Source organism: Capricornis sumatraensis, chromosome 3 (genome assembly GCF_032405125.1).
Source record: "Capricornis sumatraensis isolate serow.1 chromosome 3, serow.2, whole genome shotgun sequence".
In the NCBI taxonomy this organism is placed as follows: Eukaryota; Metazoa; Chordata; class Mammalia; order Artiodactyla; family Bovidae; genus Capricornis; species Capricornis sumatraensis.
This window is the reverse complement of record NC_091071.1, coordinates 58,007,450-58,033,618: the sequence shown is the minus strand read 5'-3', so window position 1 is coordinate 58,033,618 and position 26,169 is coordinate 58,007,450. Positions and strand designations below refer to the sequence as shown.

Genomic DNA, 26,169 nt, shown 5'->3' with positions numbered 1-26,169 from the left:
AACCACTGTAAAGCACTGTGCAATTCCAGATAACTAAATCCTTAGGACTAGCTTTGTTTTGCAGAAATCTAAATGATAATGGGCACGATGCTAGACATGTAAAGCTTTCATGTAAAGCTTTCAACCATAAGGTTGACCACAATAAGAAGCCTTCTGGAAAATGCTTAATTAAATCATGATTTAGTGCTGAGAAGCAAAAAAACAAAAATATAAAGCTCCTAAACAGCAAAACATAACCATACGGTTTTTCTAAAAGTCTTACAACTGATAGAATATGCAAGGTTTTATGAAGGTAAACTGAAAACTCATGTCAAGTAAGGAAAATCACAAAGAAGATTACTAAAATCAAAAGTTTTAGTATTGTAAACCGTCTTCGTTTTGGGGTATATTACATTTAATGAGAAACCCAAATTAACTCACACCGATATATCTCTAAAGATAATAAATCTAAACTCTTACCTAAAAAGTTTCTTTTGACTAGCTTTTAAACTCAGGTTTAATACTATCAAAGATCTGAAAAAGAACCCAGCCAAGAAATAACACTCAAGTCAGAAAACCCATAGTATTAAAAAAGAAGTCAACATTATTTATATTATTATTACATCAACTTTAAATTTTAATACCTAAGAAAATTCAGTCACTCCAAGATATAAAAAAGAAACGTTAAAACATCAGCTTTTACCATTTATTTTAAAGAACAAGAATATACTTGATAACATTAACAATTAAGGACATAGCTAAGGACAGTTAAGTTTATAAAAGGATTACTGAGACCATGAGAAAAATCTGAACTCAAAAAAGATCCAAAAATAATGAACAATAACATGTAAAATTATGAAAATAATAAAGGTCTAAAAAACAGTATAATACAAAATATAAGATGTGGAAAACCAAATAAACAAATGGGACCTAATTAAACTTACAAGCTTTTGCAGAGCAAAGGAAACTATTAATAAACAAGATTAAAAGACAACCCTCAGAATGGGACGAAATGGGAGAAAAAACCCTGCAAATGAAACAACTGACAAAAGATTAATCTCCAAAATATATAAGCAGCTCATACAGCTCAATATCAGAAAAACAAACAGTCCAATCAAAAAATGGGCAGAAGACCTTAACAGACTTTTCTCTAAGGAAGACATACAGATGGCCAATAAACCATCTATATGTCTTGTATATACTGAGATGAAAAAACACTCAACATTACTCATTATCAGAGAATACAAATCAAAACTACAATGAGGTATCACCTCACACCAGTCAGAATGGCCATCATCAAAAAATCTACAAATAATAAATGCTGGAGAGGATGTGGAGAAAAGGAAACCCTCCTACACCGTTGGTGGGAATGTTAAACTGATACAGCCATTATGTTCTCGAATGGTATGGAGATTCCTCAAAAAAATAAATAAATAAATAAATAAATCTACTATATGACCCAGCAATCCTACCACTGGGCATATACCCTGAGCAAATCACAATTCTAAAGACACATGTACTCCAATGTTCACTGCAGCACTATTTACACAATAGCCAGGACATGGAAGCAACCTAGATGTCCGTCAACAGATGAACAGATAACGAGGTAGTACATAGATACAGCGGAATATTACTCAGCCATAAAAAAGAATGCATCTGCGTCATATCCAGTGAGGCAGATGAACCTAGCATCTATTATAAAGAGTGAAGTAAGTCATAAAGAGAAAAACAAATATTGTATATTAATGCACAAATAAGGAATCTAGAAAAGTGGTTTTGATGAACCTATTTGCAGGTAAGGAATGGAGACGCAGATGTAGAGAAGGGACTTGCAGATACAGTGAAAGAAAGAGAGTAGGATGAATGGAGAAAGTAGTGACATACAGACACTATCATGTACTAAACAGATAGTAGGTGAGAAGCTGCTAAGAACATAGGGAGCCCAGCCTGGAGCTTTGTGATGACCAGAAGATGGGATGGTGGGAGGAGAAGAAGGCTTAAAAGAGGGGGTGTATGTATAATTAAGGCTGATTTGTGTCACTGTTCAGCACAAACCAACACAACATTATAAAGCAATTTTCCTTCACATAAAAAATAAATTAAAAAAAAAAGTCAATCTGTAAGGACAACATACATTTGTTATGGCTTCCCTGGTAGCTCAGCTGGTAAAGAATCTGCCTGGAATGCAGAAGACCCCAGTTTGATTCCTGGGTCAGGAAGATCCCCTGGAGAAGGGATCAGCTACCCCACTCCAGTATTCCTGGGCTTTCCTGGTGGCTCAGATGGTCCCCTGCAAAGCAGGAGCCTGGGTTTGATCCTGGGTAGGGAAGATTCCCTGGAGAAGGGAACAGCTACCCACTCCAGTATTCTTGCCTAGAGAATCCCATGGACAGAGGAGCCTGGTGGCTACAGTCCATGGGATCGCAAAGAGTCAGACACCAATGAGTAACTCTGACTTCACTTAACTTCATACATCTGTTAAAACCCACAAGATGCACAAACCAAGAAAGAACCCTAATGTAAATTAGGGACTTCGGGTGATAAGTATATCAATGTAGGTTCACTGATTATGACAATATGTACCCACTCTGATAGAGGATGTTGATAATGGGGAAGGTTATGCACATGTGAAACAGGGCATATATGGAAAATCTCTGCACCTTCTGCAGAGATTTTGCTGTGTTCAATTTTGCTGTGAACATAAAAGTGTTCTAAAAATGTCTATCTTAAAAAAAGGTCCATCTAGTCAAAGCTATGGTTTTTCCAGGAGTCATATATGGAAGTGAGAGTTGGACCATGAAGAAGGCTGAGCACCAAAGAACTGATACTTTCGAACTATGGTGCTGGAGAAGACTCTTGAGAGTCCCGTGGACTGTAAGGAGATCAAGCCAGTCAATCCTAAAGGAAATCGCCCTGAAAATATACACTGGAAGGACTGATGCTGAAGCTGAAACTCCAAACTTTGGCCACCTGATATGAAGAGTCAACTCACTGGAAAAGACCCTGATGCTGGGAAAGACTGAAGACGGGAGAAAGGGACGACAGAGGATGAGATGTTGAGATGGCATCACTGACCCAATGGACATGAGTTTGCGTAAACTCTCGGAGATAGTGAAGGACAGCGAAGCCTGGCGTGCTGCAGTTCATGGGGTCGCAAGGAGACAAACACAACTTAGTGACTGAACAACCACCTTGTTAAAAAAAACAGATGTGGAAGCCATGGTTCAAGTTAGTGTAGGAAAACAAATGAGGAAAGTGAAGGGGAGGGGGAAGGAAGGAGGAGGAAGAAGGGTTAAGAGAAAAGGAAAAAAAAGGTATCTGATTCCAAGTTGAAAACAGCATGGTATAGCTACATAAATGCTGATGCTACCTTAAATTGTATTATATAGTAAGTACAGTGTCCGGGATAAGTAACTACACTCTCACTAATCAGATCTCTAGTTGAAGTTGAAGTTTATTCTCAGTTTTGGGCACTATTTTCTATAAGCAACACCAACAAGAGAATTTGTGACAGAAGAGAGTGAGACTATGTATGAATACATTTCACCTATGGAAGAGAAAGGCAATATATTAAAAACTGCTTTAAACATGTGAAGGGTCATTTTATTACAGGCAGTCTCTACCTCTTGAGGTAACAGTAAGGGCCAATCAAAAATTACTATTTAGATATGAAAGTGAAAGTGAAGTCGCTCAGTCTTGTCCAACTCTTTCCAACCCCATAGACTGTAGCTTGCCAGGTTCCTCTGTCCATGGGATTTTCCAGGAAAGAGTACTGGAGTGGGTTGACATTTCCTTCTCCAGAGGAATCTTCCCGATCCAGGGATTGAATCCAGGTCTCCCTCAATGTAGGCAGACGCTTTACCATCTGAGCCACCAGGGAAGTTTAGATATATACATAAGTAGAAATATACAGTAATTGATGAGATTGCCTCTTTTTCAAGATCAACTCATCCACCTAGGAAAACGTATGTTTCTGCATTAGCTAAGGGTAGGTTCAGTTCAGCTCAGTCACTCAGTTGTGTCCGACTCTTTGCGACCCCATGAATCGCAGCACGCCAGGCCTCCCTGTCCATCACCAACTCCCAGAGTTCACTCAAATTCACGTCCATCGAGTCGGTGATGCCATCCAGCCATCTCATCCTCTGTCGTCCCCTTATCCTCCTGCTCCCAACCGCCCCCAGCATCAGCGTCTTTCCAATGAGTCAGCTCTTCGCACGAGGTGGCCGAAGTACTGGAGTTTCAGCTTCAGCATCTTTCCTTCCAAAGAACACCCAGGACTGATCTCCTTTAGAATGGACTGGTTGGATCTCCCTGCAGCCCAAGGGACTGCAGCCTCAAGAGTCTTCTCCAACACCACAGTTCAAAAGCATCAATTCTTCGGTGCTCAGCTTTCTTCACAGTCCAACTCTCACATCCATACATGACTACTGGAAAAACCATAGCCTTCATTAGATGGACCTTTGTTGGCAAAGTAATGTCTCTGCTTTTTAATATGCTATCTAGGTTGGTCATAACTTTCCTTCCAAGGAGTAAGCGTCTTTTAATTTCATGGCTGCAGTCATCATCTGCAGTGATTTTGGAGCCCCCCAAAATAAAGTCTGACACTGTTTCCACTGTTTCCCCATCTATTTCCCATGAAGTGATGGGACCAGATGCCATGATCTTCGTTTTCTGAATGTTGAGCTTTAAGCCAACTTTTTCACTCTCATCTTTCACTTTCATCAAGAGGCTTTTGAGTTCCTCTTCACTTTCTGCCATAAAGGTGGTATCATCTGCATATCTGAGGTGATTGATATTTCTCCCGGCAGTCTTGATTCCAGCTTGTGCTTCTTCCAGCCCAGCGTTTCTCATGATGTACTCTGCATAGAAGTTAAATAAGCAGGGTGACAATATACAGCCTCGACGTACTCCTTTTTTGATTTGGAACCAGTCTGTTGGTCCATGTCCAGTTCTAACTATTGCTTCCTGACCTGCATATAGGTTTCTCAAGAGGCAGATCAGGTGGTCTTGGATTCCCATCTCTTTCAGAATTTTCCAGTTTATTGTGATCCACACAGTCCAAGGCTTTGGCATAGTCAATAAAGCAGAAATAGATGTTTTTCTGGAACTCTCTTCCTTTTTCGATCCAGCGGATGTTGGCAATTTGATCTCTGGTTCCTCTGCCTTTTCTAAAACCAGCTTGAACATCTGGAAGTTCACGGTTCATGCATTGCTGAAGCCTGGCTTGGAGAATTTTGAGCATTACTTTACCAGCATGTGAGATGAGTGCAATTGTGCAGCAGTTTGAGCATTCTTTGGCACTGCCTTTCTTTGGGACTGGAATGAAAACTGACCTTTTGCAGTCCTGTGGCCACTGCTGAGTTTTCCAAATTTGCTGGCATATTGAGTGCAGCACTTTCACAGCATCATCTTTCAGGATTTGAAATAGCTCAACTGGAATTCCATCACCTCCACTAGCTTTGTTCATAGTGATGCTTTCTAAGGCCCACTTGACTTCACATTCCAGGATGTCCGGCTCTAGATGAGTGATCACACCATTGTGATTATCTGGGTCGTGAAGATCTTTTTTGTACTGTCCTTCTGTGTATTCTTGCCACCTCTTAATATCTTCTGCTTCTGTTAGGTCCATACCATTTCTGTCCTTTATCGAGCCCATCTTTGCATGACATGTTCCCTTGGTAGCTCTAATTTTCTTGTAGAGATTTCTAGTCTTTCCCATTCTGTTATTTTCCTCTATTTCTTTGCATTGATCGCTGAAGAAGGCTTTCTTACCTCTTCTTGCTATTCTTTGGAACTCTGCATTCAGATGCTTCTATCTTTCCTTTTCTCCTTTGCTTTTCACTTTTCTTCTTTTCACAGCTATTTGTAAGGTCTCCTCAGACAGCCATTTCGCTTTTTTGCATTTCTTCTCCATGGGGATGTCACTAACCTATGTCCATAGTTCATCAGGCACTCTATCTATCAGATCTAGTCCCTTAAATCTAGTTTTCACTTCCACTGTATAATCATAAGGGTAGTTTAGGTGACTGCTAACATTTCTTTCATGTTTTGAGACAGTGGAGCACAGTACTAGAAAGCTCTGGAGTCAGGGTGACTGTATATATAGATTCAAATTTACTTAGTTATATATTAAGCATGTCAGCCTGGACAATTTACTTAATCTTTCTTGGTTTTACTTTTCTAATGTGTAAAATAGGGACAATACCAGTTTTAAGGATTTAAAGGAGTTAATAAACTACATGTAAAGAGCTTAGAAACGTCCTAGAATAAAGTAAAAAGTCAGGAAAGCTATCTGTTTTAATTTTTGAACCCAACAAATATTTACCAAGCACCTCTATCTGCTGGATATCAATTTAGCACCAAGGTTTTAAGAGAGTTTATAATTAAGTTTTTTTTCTAGTGAAAGGGACATAAGATGTGTGACACGAAAGGTCACAAATAACACAAATAAAGCTGGATAAAAAGAATATAAAGTAATGGTTGCTATTTTTAAAAGTGTGGTCAAGAAAGGATATTCTGATAACTGAAAAATATATGAATGTTACAAGAAAACAAGCTAAGACAGTATCTCAGTGAACAGTACTTTTGAGATGACACAACAGCAAGTAGGCTAGCTGGGATGGAAGAGTAAAAAATGTGAGAAAAAGTGGAAGGCCAGATCCTCTTGGCACCTTACAATACTGTTAAGGACATCAGATGCCTTAAGCTCTCACAGATATGTACAGGCCAATTTTTATTATCACATCATAATGTTTAACCTGCCACATTAAATGGCAGAGAAGCAATAAAAACACTAACAGTTCTAGAAGTGTCTGAAACAAACAACAGTTAGCAAAAGCTAAATAACCGGACCATAATTCTTCAATGATCTCATACTGAGAGGAACACAAGAAAGTACACTGGGATGATAAATTTGCTACCAGAGAACAGGAGGATAGAAAAAGATCATGAATTTACAGAGGAATTAGTCTAGTAAGTCTATACTGTTAGTAAAGCAAGCAAAGCACCAAAACTAGAATTGCGATGTTTGTGTATTTAAAACTGTGTAAGGTATAATATCTGTGCATTTAAAATCCACATTATAAAGTAACTAAAGGCTGATTTCTAACCAAGAATTGCAGATCTTTCTTTTAAAGAAGAAGTGAGAGGATAATGACATGATGAATACTAAAATATTTACTGAGTTCCTATTGTATGCCAGGGACTATGCTGAGTACCTAAGCAGCTGAAACATATCACCTAAAATGATTCTTAATCCCAAGTCAAAGCTCTTAAGTGACAGGACCAAAATCCATGATAGCCTGACTTGAAAAATTGAGTTCTTAACCACTGGGTAATACTGCTTCTCCTTTTAGTTACACTGAGTCTTGCTCTCTATTCACTCAGCAAAATATTAATCTTGCAGGAATTGACTTCATCTATTTGCTCAATTTTCAGTAAATGAGATTACCACATTTAGACTTCTCAGGTGCTACAACCGAAATGCCAGCTACTTATTAATGCTACATACCATATTCTTAAGTAATTTAAAACAGAAGGCACAAGTAACCACCAAAAAGCTTTCACAAAGAAAAAGCCATATTTTTAAAGGTGTCTTTCCTATTTTGTTTGTAAATTTAAAAATTTCGGTGGCACAAATTTAAATTCTTTCAAAAACTAGATAGCTGTTATATACAGACTCATTCAGTACAAAGCACTTTAGCCCTGAGATCTTTTTACAAGGCTTCTAGAGTTACTTAAAACGTTGCTTCAGCTCTTTCACATCTTTATTAACATGATAAGCACTTTTTCATCCAGTTTAAAAGGCACAAGATAATTTAAAAGACTGCCTAATAATAATAATAATAATAAAAACAAACAAACAGTGGGATGTGGTAGGGAAGTTCAAGAGGGAGGGGACAAAGGTATACCTATGGATGATTCCTGTTGACGTGTGGCAGAAACCAACACAATATTATAAAGCAATTATCCTCCAATCAAAAATAAATAAGTTTTTTAAAAGGAAAAAAAACAATAAACCTAACAATGTTTATATTGGAATCTGTGGAAAGTAATACATTCAAACTACAAATTTAAACAGATGACTGGCTGGAACTTTGAACACGGTCACTGGAAGAAAGGCATCATGATACAACAGAATGAAGATGACTAAAAGTCAAGAAATCTGAGTTTTAGTCTCCTTTAGCTAGTCAATTCACCTCTCTAGGATTTCTGCTTTATCATTTGTAAAACAGAAGCAAATGAAGATGCTACTGAAAGAACTTGCTAGCTCTATAATTTTGTATAATTTATAAATTTCATATAAATTCAAATAATTTCATTTCATGACAACTTCATGTCAGGTTAAAATAATTAACACTCTAGGCTTGTTTGTTCACATTTTTGAAATATTTTAAAGCTCAAATCAATAAAAACTGTATTACCTTAAGTTCAGCAACTTGTGATGAAATATGCCACATAAGGCTTTCACTTAGGAACTTCATACCATATGGGCCAAGCAGCTCTGATAATGACCTCATTTCTGAAAAGAAATGGAATTAATTTTATACTTTGACAAAAAAAAAATTTTAAGAAGTAAATTATTAATTGAAAACTCTAAGAAAAGTTTCTAGAATAAGAAAGAACATAAAGGCCTAGGTAAGTCTAAAATTAATGTTTGATTATCCATACAATTGAATGAAAATAGTCATAATGGAATCAAAACCCAAAAGAATCAAGGTTTCTTCATTCTCTAAAATATGCCAGAGTATTATTCACCTGATATGTCAGAATATTCCTCTGCATTAAATGTTAATTCATTTTCCGTAGGTAAGTTCACAAATGCTTTCATTGCAGGGAAATAAGCTATATGACCATTGCTGACTTGTCTTAACAAAGTTTCCAAATACCTAAGGAGAAGAGTAAATTTGCAACTGGAGAATTTAATTAAAAATTTATTAAGGTATACATTCCTGCATATAATTTTAAAGTTGACCAATAACATAAACAAGCATTAATCCATTTAAAAAACTTTAAGTCGTTCATTACAAAGAAACTTTTTATTCCAAATTTCTAAATATGTTTCTTACCAATTTGTGTACAGACTCGTAATGGTTGGTTCTCCATGACTGTCTAAATGTTGTGTTTGTTGAAGAAGAACATTATTAAATACTCTTGTAATATCAATTTGCACATAGTTTTCTATTGACTGGAGTACAGTCATGTATGCTCTTACACTTGTTAGAAGCTCTGATGGTTTTGCAATTTCCTGTGTGGCTTGATTATACATAGTCATTCCAACAATTGACCTGGAGCGAGGATGGTAGAAAAAATTAAAAAGCTCTGATTTTTGTATTTCGGTAAAGAGGCCATTCAATCTACAATTCATGAAATTACTACTACTATCACTATCTTCCAAAGCAACAACTTTAAAAAAGAATATACTTAGTAGATATACAGGAATGAAATGGGGATGCAAGTGATTAAAAAAATACTAAGGGCATAAGCAATAAAAATGATTTAAGAATAAAGAGGGTTTTAAAAATTCCTTTAACATGATATACTGTCTCCAAGTAAATGGACTATTCAAGTCTACAGCTTGAATTGCTTTAGCACTGTTTTTAGTTTTTAGGCCTTATATATATTACCTACAGTCTTCATATTTAATAACCCTGCTATGCAGTTATCACCATCATTTCATAGAGGAAAGAACAAACCTGAGGTGCAGAACTCAAGTAAACTGATCAAGGTCACTTTGGAAGTGCATGCATGTGTGTGTGCCAAGTTGCTTCAGTTGTGTTTGCCTCTTTGCGACCCTATGGACAGTAGCCTGCCAGGCTCCTCTGTCCATGGGATTCTCCAGGCAAGAATACTGGAGTGGGTAGCCATTCCCTTCTTCAAAGAATCTTCCTGACCCAGGGATCAAACCCACATCTCCTGTGCCTCCTACATTGCAGGCAGATTCTTTACCTGCTGAGCCACCGGGGAAAACCTAAAATTCCCTAATCATTACATTTATAAAGATCTTAGACTTGTATCTGTGAGGATAAATTCATAAAGACAACAGACAAATTCCATCACTAGTAACAGTCCCAGAAGAACAACTCAAGATGAAAACTGCTGTCCTTGTACACAGCCAGTAAGTCTTTACGACTGTGTGCAAGTGATCAGCAAAAATCAATCAACTAATATTCACAAGCTATTTGTTCTGGCATAAAAATATTTCCCAGGTAAACAAGTATACAGCCTTGCCTTGAACCTGATCACTAAGTAGATGTTCGATAAAAAGAACATCTGCTTCTCTGTGGATTAATGGACCAGACTGTTGTAAACAGAAAGCTGTTTACAGAGAGCTGTAAACTGAACCCTACCTTCCACACAACACTGTACCAATCCACCGAGCTGACAGTGATAAGTATCAGAAGGTGTAAATGTCCTATAGTCTAAATACTGAAGCAGTTTTGGTTTCACTGTCAGGATATCTTCCTTACTAAAGAACAGCAACACCTGACTTTGCTCAATACCAGACTCTTTGCAACTGATGACTTGACACTCAATTTACTGCCTATTTACATATTCTATTTTCTTCTATAGTTGTTGTAGCTCTAAATTTTATACAGTTTTATTATTACTCATATTTCTTAACACAATATTACACATAAGGCACAAATATTTGTTAGTGACCATAACCCTTAGCCAAACCTTTTAAAAATCCTTTGGCAAAATTTCTTTCATAAGGCCTTTAAGAAAAGTGTATTGAGTCAATCAATATTTTCTTTAATAAATAAATGTGTAACTTTAGAAAAAGGCTGAAGCAACATTTACAAAATTTCTGACTTGTTACATAAAATATCAAGAAACATAACTTATAAAACTAATTAGAATTGAGTGCCTCACGGGTCTAGAATTCTATTGGCATAACAGCATATTTTGGAGTTCACGAGACTTTCGTGTTCATCCAACCCTGATGTTTTCACACATTCGACTGTGACCTGCTATAAGGTATGTATCTAACATCACCAACTCAGTACACACAAACATATACCTAACTAAAAAGCTCCGTGAAACAATATTTCTACTTACTACATGCAATGCACTGTTCCCCCCTATTTCTTCCTCCTTCTTTCCTTTCCTCGCTCTTTTTTCTTTAAATGTTCACTACAACTTTCTAAACTGATTCCATGATCCTACTGGGCTGCCACCTGCCAGCTGAAGTACACCAATTTGCTCCAATCTTCTCCTTTTTCTTAGACAGCATATTAAAAAGCAGAGACATTACTTTGCCAAGAAAGGTCCGTATAGTCAAAGATATGGTTTTTCCAGTAGTTGTGTATGGATGTGAGAGTTGGACCATAAAGAAGGCTGAAAGTGAAAATTGCTCAGTCATGTCCAACTCTTTGCAACCCCATAGACTATACAGTCCATGGAATTCTCCAGGCCAGAATACTGGAGTGAGTAGCAGTTCCCTTCTCCAGGGGATCTTCCCAACCCAGGGATCGAACCCAGGTCTCCTGCACTGCAGGCGGATTCTTTACCAGCTGAGCCACAAGGGAAGCAAAGAAGGCTGACTGCCAAAGAATTGATGTTTTTGAACTGCAGTGCTGGAGAAGACTCTTGAGAGTCCTTGGACTGCAAGGAGATCAAACCAGTCAATCCTAAAGGAAATCAACCCTGAATATTCACTGGAAGGACTGATGCTAGAACTGAAGCTCAAGAAGTTCTAATACTTTGGCCACCTAATGTGAAGAGCTGACTCATTAGAAAAGACCTTGATGCTGGGAAAGAGTGAAGGCAGGAGGAGAAGGGGACGACAGAGGATGAGATGGCTGGATGACATCACTGTCTCGATGGATTGCAAGCTCAGAGAGTTGGTGATGGACAGAGAAGCCTGGTGTGCTATACTCCATGGAGTCACAAAGAGTTGTACACGACTGAGCGACTGAACTGAACTTAACTGTCCTTTTTCTTATAAGGAAATTAAGGCTCACAGAGATTAACTAGCCTCTCCAGTGTTACAATGAGTTAACTGTGGGATAAGACTGGGTAATTTAAGGAATTCCCAGTTCACTATTCTTTGTACTTCCCAGTTATTTTTTTATACTACAATTTTACTAATTTATATACCATTTTTACTAATGCTTTCCCTCATAAAAGTAAAGACTACACAGATATGAAGAATAAATAAAACAAACTCATTAACTTAATCAACAAACAAAAACAGTTTATATTCTTTCTTACTTAGTAAAGCGGATTTCCAGATGAGAAGTCAAATATTCTCGTGGGGTAAAGGTATGTTCCCAAACCACCATGTTTGGTACATAATTTATAGAGAAACACAACTCGGAAAGTGCAGTGTGCAACTTATCAAGGCTGAAGAATATTAATAAACAGTAAAGAAAAAAATTAACATTTCATAATAGCAATATGAAATTAATTTCATAAGTATATCAGAATAGTAATGGCAAAATTCAACTTTTCTTCTCTCTTAAACTGACATGTTCAATATATAATATATAACAAGATGCCAAAACAGTGTCAGACATCTAATTTCAAATAAACTGAAAATTACAGGTTGCTTAGTATACCCCTCCAAATTTTTGGACAGATTCTTGGCCTTCAATATTCAACATGTTAAAAAAAATGACATCTATTACATGTATTTTCTTCAAAAATCCAAAATAAGTACTTTTGGATTAAATAAGCACTAACTGGACAATCAAGTTCACAAATGTCAAAAAACATTAACAACAGGGAAATGAAGAATTTACAATTACTAGCATTTCCTCAGTACTAATGCCATACAAAAAAATGAAACTAACAAAAAAAACCAAAACAAAACTCCTCTACCTGTAACAAAAAGATACAGTAATATTGGATGGCTTACTTGGTCACGACCAGCCTGTTTTTCCTCATGCTTTCAACTCCTGGTTTTTCCCTTTCAGGTTCCCCTTTCTTACCAGTCTGTTTTTTTGACTTCTTATTCACTGCTTGACTGATGGTTTTGGCACAATGCTTGGGCAACAACTAAATTTAAAAATAAATGAAATCATATATACCAATTACTCTGAAACATTAACTACTGAAAGAAACTGTAGCTAAACCCAGACTATGCGGCAAATATACTAGCACCAAGAACAGAGGTAAGAAGTGAGACGCAGCATTCACCCAGCCAGCTTGGAGAGCCCACTCAGCTTGGAAAACACAGAAACAGGTGAATCTTGTGTGAAGAGACATTTCACAGAGGTAGTTATATCAAAGCTACACTTCAAGGACAAATTAGAAAATACCAGGCAAGCAAGGAATAAGAACACTTTGCTGAAAGGAAAATGGCCTATGAAGACCAAAACCATGATAGAACACAATGTGCTCTGAACCTAATTAGAATGACTCAGTAGTGGAGCATAAAATGCTGGGAGAGATGTTTGAGCTACCTTGGGAAGGGACTGGAATGCCAAGCTAGAGGCTGGATTTTAAACCATAACCCTAAAGACGGTGGCAATGTCTTAAAAACCTAACAATGGAGCTTCATAATAAGAGGTAATGAGATTTACTGAGAGTTTGAGGATAAGATTAAAAACGGAAAAAAAACCAAAAACAACAAACTAGCTAAGAGATGATTTTCTTGCCTTCAACCCAATTTTCCCATCTGTAAGGAAACATTTAAATTATTACCTGGTCACTAAGAGTACACTGTTCTGTGCAAATATCAGTGATGAGATTTCGAGCTTGTTTGGCCATTTCATCAAGGAACATATTACATAAGGAAAGACTGCGATCTCCAATATGATGTCTCTGTCAAAGAAAAATAGTAACAAAAACAGTAAAAATTATAACAAAGTAATCTGAATTAACAAATCTAGACAAACCTAGAAAGCATATTAAAAAGCAGAGACATTACTTTGCCGACAAAGGTCCATCTAGTCAAAGCTATGGTTTTTCCAGCAGTCATGTATGGATGTGAGAGTTGGACCATAAAAAAAGCTGAGTGCCAAAGAACTGATGCTATTGACCTGTGGTGTTGGAGAAGACTCTTGAGAGTCCAATCAATCCTAAAGGAAATCAGTCCTGAACATTCATTGGAAGGACTGATGCTGAAGCTGAAGCTTCAATCCTTTGGCCACCTGATGTGAAGAACTGACTCACTGGAAAAGATCCTGATGCTGGGTAAGACTAAAGGCAGGAGGAGAAGGGGACAACAGGATGAGATGGCTGGATGGCATCATGGACTCGATGGACATGAGTTTGAGCAAGCTCCAGGAGCTGGTGATGAATAGGGAAGCCTGGCGTGCTGCAATCCATGGGGTCACAAAGAGTCGGACACAACTGAGCAACTGAACTAACTAATTTGAATTAAAAGAGTTTTTAAATAAACGTAGAAAATAAGGTTCAAGTGTATCCTACATAAGGAGTGGAGATGGGAGATGTTATAGATCTCTTTTGTCTCTTATAAAAACTAACCTACCATATCGCATTTGCACACAATTGACACAAAGTAAGTACTTGGTGATTATACAAGTATGACTGGACCTACCATATCGTATTTGCACACAATTGACACAAACTAAGTACTTGGTGATTATACAAGTATGACTGGAAGCAATCTGAAAGGACCATTATTTTCCTTAAAATGAAAAAATATTCAAATTCCACAATGTCCTATATCCAGTTCTTAAATACTAAAATATCAAACATATGATATGACAGAACATGTTAACTTTTAGGAAATAAACGTTATTTTAAAAACCTTAAAAAAAAGGAAAGAACAGATTTAAAGTAATATTTGCTGATCTCACTTGATTATATACATACGTGTGTGTGTGTAAATATATATATATCTTAGCAAAGAATTTTGTAGTTTATAAACAGAAAACAAGTGCTCAAATATTTAAATAATATCATTAAAACTCGAGTCAGTAAAACAAATTCACAAATCATTCAATTCTCTAAAATCCAACTTCCCATCCCAGAAGAGAAAAAAAAGCTGACCATGCATGCATTTTCTGAACTCAATAGGGGAAAAAAGAGAACATTATCTCTTAACTTTTGGGAGATTATATATGTCCGTGTAGATACATGTGCTGTGTGTGCTTTGTGCTCAGTCGTGTCCGACTCTCTGCAACCCCCCTGGACTGCAGCCCGCCAGGCTCCTCTGTCCGTGGGGATTTTCCAGGCAAGAATACTGGAGTGGATTGCCATGCTCTCCTGCAGGGAATCTTCCCAATCCAGGGATCGAACCCAGATCTCCTGCACTGCAAGTGGCTTCTTTATCTTCTGAGCCACCAGGGAAGCCCACGTAGACACATACACTCACTCAAATCCATCTATTTTTAGCTACAGATCTGTATCCTTTTAGTTTTGGTGGGTGCTGCAATAGTTTAACAGGTTTTTCTTGTTAACGGTAATTGGAACGTTGAATATATAATACTGTATAATTGTGCCCTATACAATTTGTGCTGCTGCTGCTACTGCTGCTAAGTGGCCTCAGTCGTGTCCGACTCTGTGCGATCACACAGAAGGCAGCCCACCAGGCTCCCCCGTCCCTGGGATTCTCCAGGAAAGAATATTGGAGTGGGTTGCCATTTCCTTCTCCAATGCATGAAAAGTGAAAAGTGAAAGTGAAGTCGCTCAGTCGTGTCTGACTCTTAGCGACCCCATGGACTGCAGCCTACCAGGCTCCTCCGTCCATGGGATTTTCCAGGCAAGAGTACTGGAGTGGAGTGTCATTGCCTTCTCCGATACAATGTGTAATACTTTACAAAGAGACAGATTTTTACTATTCTATTTTTATTTTAAAATTTTTTATTGAAGTACAGTTGATTTAAAATGTGTGTTAGTTTCTGGAGACAGATTTTTACAAGTTTTCCTTCCCTGACCTTCCATAATTATATAACAAAAACATTTAAACATTACAAACATTATTTCTTCGCTGAAATAAACGTAAGATAATATAAAAGAATATAAAAATGCTTACATATGTAAAACAACTGTTCTTTGATGTACCATATTACCTTACAACGTATTTTATTTAAAATGCCCTTTAAAACTTGAATAGGAAGCAAAACCAAAAGGGATCCACAGACCAGACATAATTAAATAATGGTTCACTTTACTTAAGGTAAAATTTCAAATTATAGACATTTGGATTTTGTTTAACCAAATTCCGACTCCTGAAAGATAATATATCCCTTGTCATCCCTTCTTCCTGAAAAAAAGGACTTGAACTAGCATTGCTTTAAACTTACTAAACTAACTTATTTAAAATACAGATCTGACTTCACTACTTCTCTTCAATGGCTAAAAAATGCTGAGACTGGAAAACACGACAACTAGAGTGTAACACTGGCTCTGTGTTGCAAACAGGATAATGGCAGAAGCAGAGACCACGCAGAAGACAGTAACAATCATCCAGGCAAAGGATGATGGGGCTTGTTCAAAGGTGCGAAGAGGCAGGAGCCTGAATACTTATGTAAAAGTAGAGCCAAAAACAGAAAAGGTTTCAGGTTGGGGTAGATGTGGAAAAATCAGGGATTCTATTCTGGACATGTTACACTTCAGATGGCTAAAAATACCTAGGTTGCAGTATAGAGAAAATCTAACTTGAAGGGAAAGATCTGGGCTGCAGATATAGATTTAGGAGCCACTACCATAAACACGACTGAGCCACTTCACTTTCACTTTTCACTTTCATGCATTGGAGAAGGAAATGGCAACCCACTCCAGTATTCTTGCCTGGAGAATTCCAGGGACAGAGGAGCCTGGTGGGCTGCCGTCTATGGGGTCGCACAGAGTCGGACACGACTGAAGTGACTTAGCAGCAGCAGCAGCATAAACAAGATTTTTAAACAATGAGACTGAAAAAGATAAACGGCCTACTATACCAGATGGTACAGTTATGGCAACTCATTACTTAGGTTTCCATTAGTACTGGCTACCATTATCTAGGAATCCTGCTGACCCAGGATGGTGTGAATTTCAAATCTAATTCATACTATCTTTCTGCAAATTCACTCTAAGTACTCCAGCTTAAAATAAGGGCTCAGCATTAAAAAGTTATTTTACAGGCCTTTTCCATAATCTTTCTGATCTAAATGAGATGAAAGGCTAAAACTAAAACTATAAATTAAGACTGCACTGAGAACTATTAGGACTGCACTGAGAACTATTAGCTCTGCACACCAACTTAGTGTATCCTCACCCAAAGGTGAATTCCCTCAGTGTTCCAAGAGTGCCCCATGTATATTTTTACCACAATACAGATCATCAAATCATGGATTTGTCTAGGGTAAAGACTATGTCTTTGCATCCTTGCAATTACAAGTTTAAGAAAGCTGGCTGGAATGTAACAGGCTTTAACAAATTAGCTAAATTAAAAACAGAATAGTACCAGTCATGTCCAACTCGGTGAATTCAAGGACTGTAGCCTGCCAGGCTCCTCTGTCCACGGGATTCTCCAGGAAAGAACACTGGAGTGGGTCGCCATTCCCTCCTCCAGGGGATCTTCCCAACCCAGGGATGAAACTCATGTCTCCTGCTCGGCAGGTGAATTCTTTACCACTAAGTCACCTGAGAAGTGTATATTTATATGTGTGTGCATGCACACAAAATTGCCCAGTTTTGTCCAACTCTTTGCAACCCTATGGACTGTAACCCACCAGGCTCCTCTGTCCATGGGATTCTCCAGGCAAGAACACTGGAGTGGGTTGTCATGCCCTTCTCCAGAGGGTCTTCCCAATCCAGGGATCAAACGCTCATCTTTTACATCTCCTACACTGGCAGGTGGGTTCATTACCACTAGCACCACATTGGAAGCCTCTGTGTGTGTGTTTGTGTGTGTGCATATATATGTGGGGCTTTCCTCATAGCACAATGGGTAAAGAATCTGCCTGCAATACAGGAGACCTGGGTCAGGAAGATCCCCTGGAGAAGGAAATGGCAACCCACTCCAGTATTCTTACCTGGAGAATCCCATGGACAGAGGAGCCTGGTAGGCTACAGTCCACAGGGCTGTTTAAGAGTCGGACATGACTTAGAAAATAAACCACCACCATATATATATATATATATACGTATATATACTTTTTTTCTCTCCCCCTTAAAGGCAAAGGACAAAAGGAAAGGAAAAAAAACACAAACAATAGGGATGGAGATTTGTTGAGGATTTTCAATGCCTGAGACGTTTCCACCTTCTCCATATGCAATGGAGAACTCTAATGCTACTTTAAGAAGGAAAGAGGCACTCTAGTGGCACTGTGGTTGGCTTTAAGGCTAAAATATTGAAGGAAGAAAAATTATTTAGGAGTAGATATGAAAACCTTTGAAAAGCTGAACTACAATAGTGCCAACAGCAATGGAAAGTAAAGGATGGGGTCAAGAAATTATATTACACAAATAAAATCAAGAGGACATGATGAATAATCAATGTGAAGAAATGACAGTGAGGAAGAAACTGACATCTTAGACATCACACATTACATTACAGTACATCTAAGGTATCATGATTAGGAGGAAAAATTTTTCATTCTAAAAAATCTATAGATCTATTAAAATTGGTGGTGTCATATCCTCTCACAGGTATTAATTAATCTTAAAAGCACTCCCTAATAAATTTCCTGTAGGATTATTGAAAAACAACTTGTAGTAGAGAGTACCTAATACTTAAAGATAATGGTACTGCTCTTTGTAAGTTTCTTTTCTATAAGTTCTGTAGTTCTAAGTAAAAAGATTCAACACTAAGCTATTTTTTAAAATACTATTTAATTTTAATATATACTTACCATACTCACTAAGTGTTATTTTTCTTTTTGGACGATTAGAAGAAATACTGAGACTACATTTTTGATAGATACTTGGTATGTGTAAACTACAGAGTACTTTAATTACTCAGTAACTGTGTGTGCCAGTATGTGAATTCTTACAAATACTGGCAAATCTCAGTTTTGCTTACGATATCTATTATATTAACAAGTCAGTGAAATTCTTCTTTGAAATGCTTGTATTTAGTCAGTAATGTCTCCGTTCAATTTGCAAGTATTTTCAATGAGCATTTCAGATGAAAACTAAGCATATAAAAATCACTCATTATATATAACTTTACCATTTTAATAAAGGTTAATTCCAAGTGGCTTTATGCCTGGGAAATCCCATGGACAGAGAAGCCTGATGGGCCACAGTCAATGGGGTATCAAAAGAATCAGACACGACTGAGTGACTGAACAAGTGATTTTATGATGTGTCCTTAGAAACAGGTACCTGTATTTATCCAATCATTTAAATAAACATTACATCATATGCCGAATCAAGCATTCTGACTCTGCATAGAAATATATTAGGTGGGCAAGCAGGTTAGGTAATTATGACTTTGTGAGTCTTTATCTTTGTGAACATTTGGTCAGCTGTATGTTTGGAGTAGCTTATTCTGCATACTATATTTATCACAATAATACTTGAAATTACCTCTTCTGGACACAGTTCATGTGTGCAACTCATAAAATGAGTGCAAAGTAGTGGAAATGCAATTGAGTATCTTGATTGAGAGGGTAACTCCAAACACTGTTGAAACATCTTCTCAAAAGCACGACTATAAAAACTATAAGGAAACAAATTAAAAATCAGAATCACAATTTTTATAGTTAAAATTAAAGTTAGTTTAATTTGATTCAAGTAAATGAAAATTACCAACTGTAGCATTCTCATAGGAAAAGTTATTTTTCCAAAGAGTTCTCTAACATACCAATAACCATTTCAGAGCTATAAAATATTAGTTACATAACATTAACACATTTTAAAATAAAAGAGAAAATAAACCATATCTATGGCATTTGAATATATACCACTGAAACCTTACAGCATCAAAAGTCATCAAAGCTAAGTCACTATCAATTGTAAGAAACACCATTATTTTATGTACCACTAAGAAAGAAAAATACTGTTAATTAAACAATAATACACCATCAACTTTAAATTACTTCCAGACTGAAGAGATGTTAAATCTAAAAGAATATGAGGTGATAAAATATAGATTTAATACATCTTGCAATAATAAAACAGAAGTAGTAAACGTCTTTATTTGGGATGTGACAAAGTAAGAATGTGGTTAAGAGCAACTATGATATAATTAATTAAATGACTGAAAATTTCCAAATTTTAAATATTATTCAAAGTGCCTTATTTCCAGGAAAGAGAAGAGGAATTTATTTTTTTCTTTTTGAAATTAATTTATTTGGTTGTACTGGTTCTTAGCTGCAGCATGCAGGATCTCTGGTCTTCACTGCAGTATGTGGGATCTAGTTCCCTGACCAGGGATAGACCCGGGTCCCCTGCATTGGGAGTATGCAGTCCTAGCCAACTGATCACCAAAGAAGTCCCCAGAAGGGGAATTTCTAATTGCTGTATCCCTCTTTTACAGTATATAGCTCAAAAATACCTAAACATAAAATGTTACATTTTCTTTTCAAGGTAGCCTCTGGGTCAGACAATAGGATAGGGTTCCAATCTTAAAACTCTTACAAACTTGTTACATATTAACTATATTTCCTGAGTTCCTTTAAGAGATCCCTTATGTCTTCCCTGCCAAATAATCTGGATTTCTTCTGCAAAACTGCTAATTAAAGCCCCACTAAAAACTGCAAGAATCAGTGTAGATTGGTTTTCTCCACAAAACAAACTTAATCACAAGCTTTTCAAAATGATCTCTATTCAATACAGAGAAACTACTATCACTATCCACTGAGACTATTTTAGAATTAAAGGAACCTACCAGGCTATTCTCATCAGCTTCCCTAAAGGAAAAAAGATCAAGAAGCAGAAACAGAGTGGACACTGTACAGCTTTGAAATCAGAATACTTAAGTTTGAGTCCTGACACCACTGTTTATTAATTTTATCACAATCAAGTTCACTTATTCATTGAAATACTTACTAAGTACTTACTCTGTTAAGACACTAAGGAAACAAAAACTTGACCTCCTTCAAGAACCACACAATGTTGGGAGAAAAGGAGGAGCTGCAAACTACTATGAATAATAAGAGAACTTTACAACAGAAGCAAAGGAGAGTGGAGCACAGTGGAGGGAACTGCCACCACATTATCACAATATTAGTATCTAACTTAATACTACAGAGTGAAACCACGTGGAATTTAATTTCCAACATTTGCTCTACTTGACCCAATCCAAACTGTTTTTCCTTTAATGACACAATTTGAAGTGACTGCTCTTCACTTCTTCAAAGAAAGTGTAAAAAACAAATTCACATCAGTAAGAGGTGCTCTTATAGACAATTAAAAACAGACTTAAAATCCCAACACAGTAAACTTCACTACTGGCAGGTTGTTCTCTATTCCCTTTATTCTTAGAATCTCTTATTAAACTGTCTTAAGCACCACACTAACGTAATCAAGAAACATATCTTTGGATAATAAAATTTCAAATTCTAATTTAAAGAAAATTACAACATACCAAAATATGGAGAGATCTGATGTTTCCACCAACATTTCCACCAAGGAATCTACCATTTTTGTGTGAAAAATTATTGTATTCATCATCTTTCCAAGTTCTCTGTGATCTGAAAGGCTAAGTGAAGCCTTAGAGACACTCGTATATGCCTGAAAAAGGAAAGAAAGGAACAAACGTAGTTTAGGTAATGACTTCAGGCATAGACCAAATTTACAGGAAAAAAAATAAAGAAAAAATACCCACTATTGAAAAACATCATCTTTTAAAAATTGTCTACAGTGACTCAAACTTAAAATTCCTATCAGGAATTTCTTTAAGGAAACTGAAATATTATTCCTAAAACAGAATCTAATACATGGGTCATTCAGCTTGAACTCCTAAAGTAAGTGAAGCTACATATCAAAGATATAAAACAATGAATTGTCACATGGTGTCCCTAGCAAAAGAAGTTTTCGACTTACTTCAAGAGAAAACACATATTCAAAACAGTTAAGATGAAACTTAAGTACTGCACATGTTGATTCAGGGAGGTTTTTGATTATAGTGAATCATTAAAAACTGGAGAGCATAACACACTGTGCTAATTGATGAATTCTAGAGAAGCATTCTGAAGGTGGTAAAATTAGTGTTAAGTTCATAAAAAAGGTGACAGGTCTTAACCAAAACCATCAGGACAGGTTGTGAGGGAAAGAAATTCCACTAAAGGGGTACCAACTCACTGAAAGCAAAACCTGCCCTTGGGTGGTAGACATTCCACAAGCAAGGAGAACAATACGAGGGATACCTACAGAATAAACACCATATATCATGCTGAAGAATTTAAACTTTCTGATAAATCACCGAAGAGTCTGTGTGATGGATAATTACTGCTTAGAAAGATTGTTCTATGCTGAGGTAGAAACAGAGAGGAGTGGAGAGGGAACAGGAGGCAGAGATTCTTAGGACGCAGTGGTGGTAACAATCCAGACAGGATTATGAGATGGTCTAGGGTGGTAAAGCTCAAAAGTGTTTACTCAGGGAATGACTAGATGTGATAGGCAACACAAAATTATGGTTGATGGCCATGGTCCTGGCTTTTGGGAGACATTCCTTCATGAATCTCACGTGTGTGTACACACCTTGCTGGATATGCCAAGAAAGCACAGCCCAGACCACTCACTATCTCAGCCATTTCTCCAGGCCTTACAGCTACCAAACTTGAGAAACAAAGTAATGTGTCCCTCTGGAACAAAGAGCAAATATGTTTACTGTTGATAAAACAGAGGGTTCCTCAAACTCAGTCCTCCTTAGCTTAAGACATGCCCAATGCATACACAGCATTCATCTGGGTCTCTCTGCACTACCCCCAAAAGACATGAAAGCAAGGGAAAAATAATGTATACATCTGGATGCTCATGGTACTCCCTGTGCAGTATTAAGTTCTCTGTCTCTAAGCCAGGAGCCCCAGGTCTTCTGCTAGTATCCATGAAACAGTAAGAGACTAAATAATTATTGCCTTTTAAGTAAGATAAAAATCAAATCTCAGTCTCTCCAGTGGGAAAAGGTCACTACGCAGATGAAGTTACCATTCACTAAGGCAGGCCATCACAAAGCAGAGTTCTATAATTTGGTGTTTGTGTCTTCTACCAGAAAAAGGGAGAGAATGAAGAATGTGATGGCAATACACTAATGGCAAGATGTATTGTGGACATTCATCACAAACTAAGTCTAACGGAAGTATAATTTACCTTTCATCAGCTGTAAAGTACAAAGAGGAACCAGTAGTCGCCATGAGTTCAATAAAGACTTCCACTAACTGAGAATAATCTTAAAAATTCTGAATTAAAGTACCACTGTGAAAATAAGTTCAGATGAAACAAGATGGGTGACAAAATGAGACAATTTAATTGAAAACTCATTGAAACGCATGACAACAGTGGAAGAAGAAACACACGTCATTAAAAAAAAAAAAACAACTGGTTTAAATAAAAGTCTAAAATATGAACTACCCTAGTAAATTAGAAGGCAGAAGAGAATGAGTGACTGAAGATGCTTAAGTGACTAATGGAACAAACAGCAGAATGAGACCCTAATTTAGGAAGAGAAAAAATGGCAGAGAATACATGTAGAGAAGGAGAACTCTTCTTTTAAGACTCCAAAGACCCCAGTGACAGTAACAAAGCATACTATCACATTCCCTTAAAGGCTTATTCTTCTAGCCCTGCCCTACTCAAGAAGTGATACATACAGGGCTCTACATCTCTCTCTGGCCATATACTTACACCTAGTAACTGCTATCCTTCCACCAGATCACTCATCAAACGCAGATCATTCATATCTTTTGTGAAGATACTTTTCTTCCTGTAGTAATATTTTATATTAAGAAGGCTCTTTTCTTGCCCTTTCTTGTGTAAGTGATTCTCCTACTACAACTTGACCCATCTTTCAGTGTGTGGGTAATTTTCTCTATAAGGCCATTATTAGTAATTCCACTTGAAAAATAACTTCCTCCTTCCTAAGAAAACTGTAATTAATTGATAATCATACTCTGTCAGTGTACTGATAATCATACTGTCATTTTAACTTAAGCTTTTAAACTATTTAATTTTTCCTATCTTTTATGCCTTGTCTCCAAAGCCATATGTATAAACTATCCAAATGAGGATTATACTCAACTATATAAATTGTCAGGATTTAATCTCCCGCATCCTGTAGCCTAGTCTGTGATCTTGAAACCCTAACAGTTGACTTGCTCTTAGTCATCTATGCAAACATCCTAGGTTCTGGACATTGCCCTCTACCTTGCATTTTTGTCCTTTTTTCCTAGTTAACGCTTAGTTTTATGTCCCATTACTTTCATCTGTGGTATGTTTTGACCTATTATCACTATAAAGTGAGAGTCTAATACACAACAGAAAGGAGTTGAGTGACTGTTTGTCCTAATCATGACCAAGAGTAATGTTATGGGTTCAACTGTCTCTCCCAAAAAGATATGTTGAAAGTATAATCCTTAATATTTCAGAATGTAACTTTATTTGGAAATAAGGTCTTTGTAGACATAAGTTAAAATTAGATCATTAAAATGGAGTCTAATCTAGTACGAACAGTGTCTTTATAAAAAGAATAAATTTGGACAAAAAGATAAACAAAGAAGGAAGATGATGTGAAGAGAGAGAGTGATGTCATTAGAGTGTTCTATCTATAAGCTAAGGGAAAACAAAACATTCTCACAAAGGGATATATCAATTCTATACCCCTAATGCTCATTCTAAAGCTTCATACATTGCTGTACGACAATAGACAAAGGTAAAATTCTCAAGTGAATTTTTCAAATGAGTAAGTCTAATAATGCAGGAAGTATTCAATAAGGGTTAATTTGAAAGGCATTTAAATCTGTAAAATTCTTTGAACATAAATGTTGGTTTAGGAACTCCCACAAACTAAGAGTAAGAGGCTGAAAACAGTTCAAACTTTGTGACGATGACTTTCAAATTTTTTTAATGTGTACATATCTTTTGGCACAGTAATTCTGTCATTTAACAAGCATGACTTACACACTGTTTATAAGATTTTTTTAGAACAAGAAAATGTTAATTTCTAAACTTTATTTTTAACTGGAAGAAAATAACGTATAATATATACTATTAATATTCGGAGGTGGTAGTATCTCAAGTATTCTTCCCTGATCTCCCACTGATCAGCTCTGCAATTTAAGGGAAGTTACTTAAAACATTACTAATTATCAACTCACATCTGTTACCATGGCTATTATAAAAAAGTTAATACATAAAGAGAGTTGGTGAAGATGTGGAGAAAAGGAAATCTTGTTTATTAATGGTGGGAATGGAAATGGGTGCAGCCACTATGGAAAACAGTACAAAGGTTCCTCAAAAACTATAAAGAGAACTGCCACAGGCTCCAGCAATTCCACATCTGGCATTCATCTGAAGAAAAGGAAAACATTAATGCAAAAAGACATCTATATCCCTTTGTTCACTGCAGCATTATTTACAATAGTCACAACATGGAAACAACCCAAGTGTCCACTGATGGATGAATGGATAAAAAACTGTGGGATACACACACACATAACTAGGAATGTTAATCAGCCATGAAAAGAGAAAGGAAATCTTGCTATTTGTGACACTATAGATGGGCCTTGAAGGTACTGTGCCTAATGAAAGAAGTCAGAGAAAGGCAAATATCATATGATCTCTCACTTACATGTGGAATCTAAAATGACAAAAACAAACTAAAATGAACAAAAGAAAAAACCAAACTCACAGACATAGACAATAGATTGGTGTTTCCCAGAGGCAGGGAGTCAGGGGTAGGTGAAATGGGTACAGCAGTCATAAGATACAAACCTCCAGTTACAAAATAAATAAAACATGCATCCTGAAGAGCATTACTATGAACAAAGCTAGTGGACCTGATGGAATTCCAGCTGAGCTATTTCAAATCCTAAAAGATGATGCTGTTAAAGTGCTATACTCAATATGCCAGCAAATTTGGAATACTCAGCAATGGCCACAGGACTGGAAAAGGTCAGTTTTCATTCCAACCCCAAAGAAAGGCAATGCCAAAGAATGTTCAAACTACTGCACAATTGTACTCATCTCACACACTAGCAAGGTCATGCTCAAAATCCTCCAAGCTAGGCTTCAACAGTACTTAAATCTATGTACAAGCTGGATTTAGAAAAGGTGAAGGAGGCAGAGATCAAAGTGCCAACATCTGCTGGATCACAGAAAAAGCAAGAGAATTCAGGAAAACATCTA

General features: G+C 36.8%; 1 protein-coding gene across 2 annotated transcripts in view; it reads right to left on the bottom strand.

The window, feature by feature from the left end:
• Positions 1 to 26,169, bottom strand: part of NCKAP1 (NCK associated protein 1) — a 110,023-nt gene that overhangs the window by 22,418 nt on the left and 61,436 nt on the right. For both annotated transcript variants that reach the window (XM_068968829.1, XM_068968828.1), the window contains 8 exons: positions 21,413 to 21,558; positions 19,411 to 19,543; positions 13,630 to 13,749; positions 12,842 to 12,981; positions 12,196 to 12,327; positions 9,048 to 9,266; positions 8,737 to 8,867; positions 8,403 to 8,500 (listed from right to left, as the gene is read on the bottom strand). In XM_068968829.1, coding sequence (XP_068824930.1) covers positions 8,403 to 8,500; positions 8,737 to 8,867; positions 9,048 to 9,266; positions 12,196 to 12,327; positions 12,842 to 12,981; positions 13,630 to 13,749; positions 19,411 to 19,543; positions 21,413 to 21,558 — 1,119 coding nt within the window. The remainder of the gene's footprint in view (positions 1 to 8,402; positions 8,501 to 8,736; positions 8,868 to 9,047; positions 9,267 to 12,195; positions 12,328 to 12,841; positions 12,982 to 13,629; positions 13,750 to 19,410; positions 19,544 to 21,412; positions 21,559 to 26,169) is intronic.